The sequence below is a fragment of the Microplitis demolitor genome, chromosome 1 (genome assembly GCF_026212275.2).
Source record: "Microplitis demolitor isolate Queensland-Clemson2020A chromosome 1, iyMicDemo2.1a, whole genome shotgun sequence".
NCBI classification, from domain to species: Eukaryota; Metazoa; Arthropoda; class Insecta; order Hymenoptera; family Braconidae; genus Microplitis; species Microplitis demolitor.
Genome location: NC_068545.1, coordinates 8,305,735 through 8,313,995, shown reverse-complemented (window position 1 = coordinate 8,313,995; position 8,261 = coordinate 8,305,735). Strand labels below are relative to the sequence as shown.

The following is an 8,261-nucleotide window of genomic DNA, read 5'->3' as shown; positions in this document are numbered from 1 at the left end:
AGTGCCCATAACAAGTCATCGACGCAGTCATTGACTGAGCAAGTCACAATTCATCAATTGCTAGTTGGATCATCCCGTACCTGTGGGATTTTGAGACGCCGTCCCCGGCCCGCCATTATAATTCCATCGACCACGTGAAGCCGAAGATTATATAGGACTCCGAGACCATCGACCGGTGAGTGAATCTGACTAATTTATTTCGAGGAATAACTCGAGTTGACGCCGAAGTTTTTTTTTTTTTCAATAAAATTATCTGATAACTTTTATTTGGGTTAGGCGTTTCCAACTCGAATTATTCCGCTGGTACATTTTTGATTTTCTTTCCTGTTTTGTAATTTGAATTGGCAGCGTTTTGATACCGTCCTTGTATGTACGGATAATATTGAGATTGAAGTGGTATTTTGGAATTTGATTTCTTTATGTTTTTGTTATTTTTTTTTTTTTTTTTCATTTAATTAATTTGATACCGCGCCTTTCGAGTCTCGTTATTTGCAGTTGGTTTTTTTTGGTACTTAACGACTCCGGTTATTAGTATTATTATCTTAGTAATATTATTACTATCTTCGTGTTATTATTATTGTTACGACATAACATGCGAAAATACGAAAATATCGTGTAATTAAATGAATAAAAACTAAATTCTTAATAACTAAAACTAAACATATCAAAGGTCAGTGAGTGGTCAGAACTTGTTGTTGTAAACAAGGAATACTATAAATTTTCCTTTTTATTACTTATGAAGAAATAATGAAGTAACTAATAAATTGAGCAATCATTTAAATCGTGGTAAACTCCCTAATGCTTGCAACCTAAACAGTATCATCTTTCAATAATGCCACGCGAAGCTCTTTTGTATTTTCTTTATAAAGTCAAGTGTCACAACCCGGATAACCTTTACCTTTCTAGTATCTACTAGCCCAAATAATATCAAAATTTATTTAAAATTTTAAATGAACTCTTAAACAAACTGATAATTGTTAACAAAAACAAAGTAATAAAATCTATGATCGACACCATTGACAGTAAATAAAATCATAAATAACGCTTAGTACGCAATAGTAGATATTGCACCATAACCCAAGAACCTTATTAGTAAATAAATATTGACAATTTAAGACACAATATTCCAACGTACCGATACAAAAATAATACACAAGATAACAATTAAAACATCGGACAACCATAATATTCCATGATAGAATGAATAACCATAATAATAATTCCTTAAAATCTAACAAAGAATAATTAAATTCATAGCCACCTAGCTATAACAACAGGAGTAAATTATAATCAATCGATGAATAAGGGAAAATAGAATTTGAGTTTAGATAAAAACCTATATATTAACTATCTAACCATCAGAGGCTGAGCAAGGAACCTAACTCTTTCGCTTCACCCTTGTCTTACTAACACATACGTAAACGCGTTACTTCCATCCTTAATAACTCAACTAATAATTTAAATAATGATTAACCAAGGTTCTCACGACAATCCACTAGTGTTCCTTTACTGATGAGATTAATACTAATTGCAAATTATTATTTACTTAAAATCAAAAACAGGCATAACTTTTAAACCACTAACGGCAAAGACAAATACTCATAACCCATCGATAGATAAGAAAAAGTAGATTATTAATTATTAAACTCTCAAATCTCAATCTTAACGGATAATTCATAATTAACTATTTAAATTAAGCCCATCTAATAGCATGGGATTGCCTCTCATTCTTCCATTAACAGATTTAATACGGCCTGCCTTTTCGCGCTCCCAAGATTCTCTTGTGACGTACCACGTGACGTATTTCATCATTTCTTTCTCTAACCCATACGAGTATACTGATAGTTTTTACTTTAGTTAACTCGATAAATAATTACAATAATGAGAAACTAAAGTTATCATTATAATCCGATAAAACACCTTATTTAATTGAACCAATAATGCTTCCAGATTACCTAATAATTATTCCGTAATAATTAAAAATAGGTTAGCATTTAAGCAATAACAGTAGAATGGAACGACTATAATCAATCGAAAGACAATAACGAGAGGATTAATAATCAATAAACATCTATACTTTAAATCTAATTAATAATGCGTAATTAACCATCCGAAATAAGGCTCAACTAATATATTAACTCAGGTCTAGAACCTTCTCTCAAAGCGTGGCTCATGACTCATCCTGTTGCTACCGCTACTTCTTGTGACGTATCGCCTGACGTATTTCGTCACTTCTCTCTCTGACACATTCAATTATATCGATACATTTTAGCTTAAATAACTCGATAACTAATTAAAATATAGACCAGATAAACATATCATAATAATCCAACAAAACAACTTATCTAATTGAATCGATAATAATTCCAGATTATTTAATAACTATCCTACAATAATTATAAATAAGTATAACATTTCAACCAATAACCATAGAACGGAATGACTATAGTCAATTGAAAGCTAATAACGAAAGAATTAATAATCAATAACCATCTATACCCTAATTCTAATTAGTAATCAGTAATTAACCACTTAACATAAGGCTCACCTAATAGCATTGAGCTGGATCTAGAAGCTTCGTTCTAAGGCGTGGCGCATAACTCACTACGATCATCTTCTCTCTCTAATACATACGACTATATCGCTAAATTCAACTTTAAATACCTCGACAAATCATTAAAATAATAAAAAACTGAAATTATCACAATAATTCTCTAACGCACGTCTATCTATGAACCTAATAATAATTGCAATTTATTGAATATTGTAATTAAAAATAGGTGTAACTTTTAAACCACTGACGATAGGAAGGAATGACTATAACCAATCGAAAGATAATGACAAAAGGATCAATAATCAATAACCACTTATACGATAAATCTACTTAATAACCCGTAATTAAAAGACTAAAATAACTCCTATCTAATAACATGGGGTCGGATCTCTTTCTTCCACCCGTAAATCTTACCATCGTCTTTTTTTTGAGCCTTTGTCATCGTTCTAAAGGTTTCAATCCAAGATCGTCACGTACGCCTTTTCTTACACCACACCCCGCAAGTATTCGACTCTGCTCAATAACATTAGTTTTCGGTAACAAAATTAAATTTAGGTCGCGCGTGCTACCCCTCGCCTATGATTCGCGCCTATATAAACCGCCGCAAATCGGTCCTCAATGTCCATTTATTATCAAGCGTTTGATTACGTATAATCTTATTATTTTAAAATGTTAAAATTTAATTTTTGTGTTCGAGTCGTTAATAACTAAATTCAGAATTCATACAAATAAAGTGAATTATTCTAAATAAAAAATAATTTCGATTTTTAATTCTTTTATTCAACATTACAAATAATTTAATTAATTAAATTATTTCTGTTGAATATTATTACGGTTTTAAATATTATTTTTCATATTTACATAAATTTCAGTTTAAAAGCGTATATTCAGACAGATTGTCAATTACGCAGTATAAGTAAACTCCTTTGCTCATTTACATCAACGATTCTCAACATTCAAAAAGAGTAACCAACTATCAAGCCACCTGACAACAATGTATTTCAAAACGAATTTCAACCAACAACAATTTAATACGAATCAAATCTCAGTCAACAATCGGGTATCCAGCTCAGCAAAATCTTGTATCCTGACAATTTATTACATTGTATGAACCAACTGTAAGTTTAATTAATTGTTCATTTATCTAGTGATAAGAAACATCTATTCACCTCGTACATTCTATTTCCGTATATTGACATACTCGATACTAAATAGCGAGGTCTCCGCTACCCGAGTAAATGACCTAAGTGCTTTGACTCAAAATTAAGGGACTAAATAACTTGTGTTCGTCATCCAGGACGTAACATTATCTTAGTAGTTAAGCCAATCTTTTCATGTTAATTATAGTTAGAAACCGAGTTACCGACAGGTGCGAATGTCAAGTGAATTGACATCACTATGCCGCTAAGTTGCAATACCGGGTGATATCCGGAGTTCATTCGTTGTTCTAATAATTATATCGAGTTATAATTATTAAAATTACATTTTGGTAGTTGAGTATTCAAATTCCTATTCGTTTTTAAATTATATCGAGTCAACCGACCACGGCAATTTATATTTGGTTGTAACCGATTATTTTTGTAATATCGAGCGGTTCCTATTATTTTCGGTTTAATATACGTCTAATTAATTTTATTTAATTCAGAGTAATTATTTGTCGCTAATTATAAGTGCCTATCCTATCCCCGATCCGCCACCCTGAGCCGACGTTTTCCGAGCATCGAATTTGGTGATTGTTAAATCATCTGGCACCCATCAATTGCAGAAGCCGAACCAGGTAAGCCAAGTTGAGTGTGCGGTGATAGAGCGACTGAAGGATTCCAGTCGAGCAAAATAACCGGTCACAATATATATATATATATATATATATATATATATATATATATATATATATATATATACGGGCAGGTCCATCAATTCTCGACGAAAGTGTGCGCACTCAGGTCGGCGATTGTGATGCTGATTTTTCCCTCGAAAGTACACCTAAAAAGGAGACGATCCTGAAAATTTGAGCCCGATATAGGCAAATCCGGCCGCTGGAGAATTTTTTGAATTTTTAAAAACGTCGATTTTTCACTAATTTTCAAATATTTGTATCTCAGCTTCTATATAAGTCAAAGACACCTGCCTAGCGGCATTCTTCTCAGTAAGACTTATACTTTTATGAAAAAATTACAGTATAAACTCCATGTAACGTCACTCTATTTAATAACAAAATCCCTTAAGCGTCGAAATCAATTGGCTTTGGTTGGTTTAGCTTGTCTTTCATACAATGTTTCACTCTACATAGCATTACACCCACTCTCGATAACGACAACAATTGAGTAATAAAAAGTATCTTTTAAGTTGCTAAAATTAGAAAAAACTTCGCAGCTGTGTACGATCTATTGTCGCTTTATTATCCTAGCCCGCAATAAACTCGACTGTCGGCATGATGCATACCGAACTTTCTAAGAAATTCGTTCTTTTGTTTACAAATTGGGATTGCTTGTACGTGTAGACTGTTGTTGACCATGACTCATAAGTAGGAGTCATGGATTATCTATACCTTATCATATTCTTAGTTGCTCACAAACTTTCAAACTGTAAACATGGCTAATAAAAGAAAATCACTGTGTATTGACGAAAAAGTTTTACTGATACGCGCAATAAAAACGGGAGAGAAGATAAGTGATGTTGGCAAACGCTTTGGATTTAGTCGCTCTACCGTGTCCACAATATGGAAAAACAAAGAAAAAGTCCTCCACGCTGAGGGCGAGGGAAAATCTTCCAAAAAATTAAAGAAACCTATATACGAAGATTTGGATCAAGCTGTACTATCATGGTTTCACCGACAGCGCCAGAATAATATGCCTATCTCGGGGCGGCTCGTGAAAGCTAAGGCGGAGAATTTTGCTGATGAACTTGGTTTAACTTCTTTCAAAGCATCAGAAGGATGGCTCGGAAAATTCAAGCAGCGTCATCATATCAACTATGGTAAAATAAGTGGGGAAGCACGAAGTGTTGATACAAATGTGACTCATGATTGGATTAACAGAGTGTGGTCAAAATTCATAGAAAAATACGCCTCAAGTGACATTTTCAATGCTGATGAAGCAGGAATTTTCTATAAGTTGACTCCAGATAAAACTCTGAAATTTAAAGGGAAAAAGTGTGTGGGAGGAAAGCTTTCCAAGGAACGTATTACGATGCTTGTGGCTGCTGATATGGATGGCACAGAAAAAAATAAGCTACTAATAATAGGCAAATCGAAAAATCCGCGCTGTTTTAAGAACATTAAAAAATTGCCAGTGACGTATAAAGCTAATAAATCAGCTTGGATGACCAGTCAACTTTTTGAAGAAGAAGTGGGAAAGTGGGATGCAGAATTAAAGGGACGAAAAATTTTACTCCTTGTTGACAACTGCCCGGCCCACCCGTTTATATCAAACCTTTAAAACATAGAGTTGGCATTTCTTCCTCCAAATACGACTAGTGTCTTACAGCCAATGGACCAGAGTGTAATTAAAAGCCTCAAGGATCACCACAGAAGGAAATTATTGATGGAGCTAGTCGAATCTGAGGGTAAAACTTCTGTTAGTATGCTGCATGCAGTAAATTTTTTATCTAAAGCCTGGGAAGAAGTGACACCCACAACTATACAGCACTCTTTTCGACATGCTGGACTTTGTACCAATTCTACGAGTAATGAGGTGGAAACAGAACCTGAGGTTGAAAGCGTCGACGACCTTCCATTAACTGAGTGGATTCAACAGTTCAACATGGCAGGAAATACGGTAAATCTTCAAACCTACATCGCAGTAGACGACCGCCTGCTTACAACGGCTTCACTCACAGACGAAGAAATTTTGAGAAAAGATGAGATGGATGAGCCTGAGCCTCCGCCGAGCATTAAAGAAGCTCTGGAAGCAGCTAAATTATTGGAAAAATACTTCCTTTATAACCAAGATGCCTCAATATTGCTAAATATGAATAAAATAAGTAAAAAAATACAACAAAATTACTGGTGCAGCAAAAGACGTCAGACAAAAATAACAGACTATACGCAATAGCGTTCAAATAACATTCTTTTTTATGCACATAACTACTAACAATAGTCAGAAAAAAACTTTTTCTTTTTCTAATTCTGGTGTTTCTTCTCTCCATTTAACAATAACTCTCTATAACGCCATAAAGTGCACAGTCCCTTCAGTGTCGCTATGTAGAGTTTACACTGTAAATGTTAAGCCTAAACTTATATCGGGCTTAACTAATAGCTTCCAACTAAGCAACTGTTTTGGTTAAATTTTACCTATTTATAAAACACTTTTATAAGTACCGTATTTAAAGTTGAGAGTCAACAAGCAACCAATATTTTTTTGTCAAGGTATATTTTAATGTAATCTATCCAGCTTTTGCGTAGTTGCTTTGATTTCGTAAAGTTATAGCTATTTGAAACTAATAAAATTTAAAAAAATTGCTATATTCAAGTAGCTAGAACTTTTTTCTCCGAAGTTTTATTTGTTTCAAACTTTCATGAAAGTTGCTTTATTCTGTTCCTAAAAAGCCCTGAAAATTTAAACTAGGGAATCGAGCTTGTATTTGAGTTATAAATTTTTTAATATTGTCAAATTTACATTGAACCTGATAAGGAATTATTTCATAGTCACCACTTCAGCACATAAAATAATGATTTTCGAACTGAACAGAAATCCTTTTAGGAACACATTCAATAGTTGTTGGAATTTTATGTTCTAATGTTACGTCAAAGTACAAAAAACATGGAGGAAATGACTATTGTAGAAAATTAAAAAAATTTTTCTTTATTAATTCAATTTAACTACTTTACAATCTTTTTCATACGAAGTCATTCTTACTTCTAAAGAATTTTCGTTGATAGGTGTGAAAGAGTGGTTAATTCGAGTGTCCTTGATGGTTTTCACAGATTCAAATCGTTTATTCAATTTTTCTTAATGTTTTTTATTATCAGCATCAGATACTCATATTGCTCTGAAAATATAGGGCATTATTTACATTATGCATGACTATGAGTTATGATTTTATTAATGTATGCCTTATGCTTTTCATTTCTCTGGAAACATATTCGTAAAACTCAAATGGGGTTGTCACTTGCTGATCAGGAGGTGATGGTATACAATGTCGCATCACTTTTCTCTTTATTGTACCTCCATTTCCGTCGCATACGCTCTTTCCGTGACTAGTCGCAAAAAAATTATAAGACGTTATCTTTATGCCGAAATCTCTTTCATGACAGCAAACATTCGCTAAATTGTTCCTTAATGGAACAGAAGAATAAGTATTAAATCAATTGGTTAATTAACCAATTATCAAAAACACAAAGCTCTGTAATTCAACAAAATAACTCTAGTTTTAATAGCTTTTTATTTATTTTTTAAAATACAAAAATTTTTTAGAGATCTTACTTGTTTTTATATTGAGTAGGTGCTCCGTCTGAAAAGTAGATAACATTTTTTATCCATGGATACTTATTTTTTATTATTTCTATAAGTTTTTCTTGAAAAGCATGAACAGTGTAAGCAACATGATCAGTCGTATCACTAATTACACAGAAACTCATTTGCTTGAGCTTTTCTTTATCGGTTTCCCGAGGATCTTTATAATAAATGCAGAAAGGATGAAGTGTTGCTTGTGAATTATTGTAGTAAAATGATTGAATAGATTTTTGTATAATAAAAAAATAATTTTC

The 8,261-nt window shown here is 32.8% G+C and overlaps 1 protein-coding gene across 1 annotated transcript; it reads left to right on the top strand.

Moving 5' to 3' along the window:
• The first annotated feature begins 5,145 nt into the window (after positions 1–5,145).
• Positions 5,146–5,991, top strand: LOC103578276 (tigger transposable element-derived protein 4-like). Its single transcript, XM_008559284.3, has one exon. The coding sequence runs from the start codon at positions 5,146–5,148 to the stop codon at positions 5,989–5,991; it is 846 nt and encodes a 281-aa protein (XP_008557506.3).
• Positions 5,992–8,261: the final 2,270 nt, after the last annotated feature.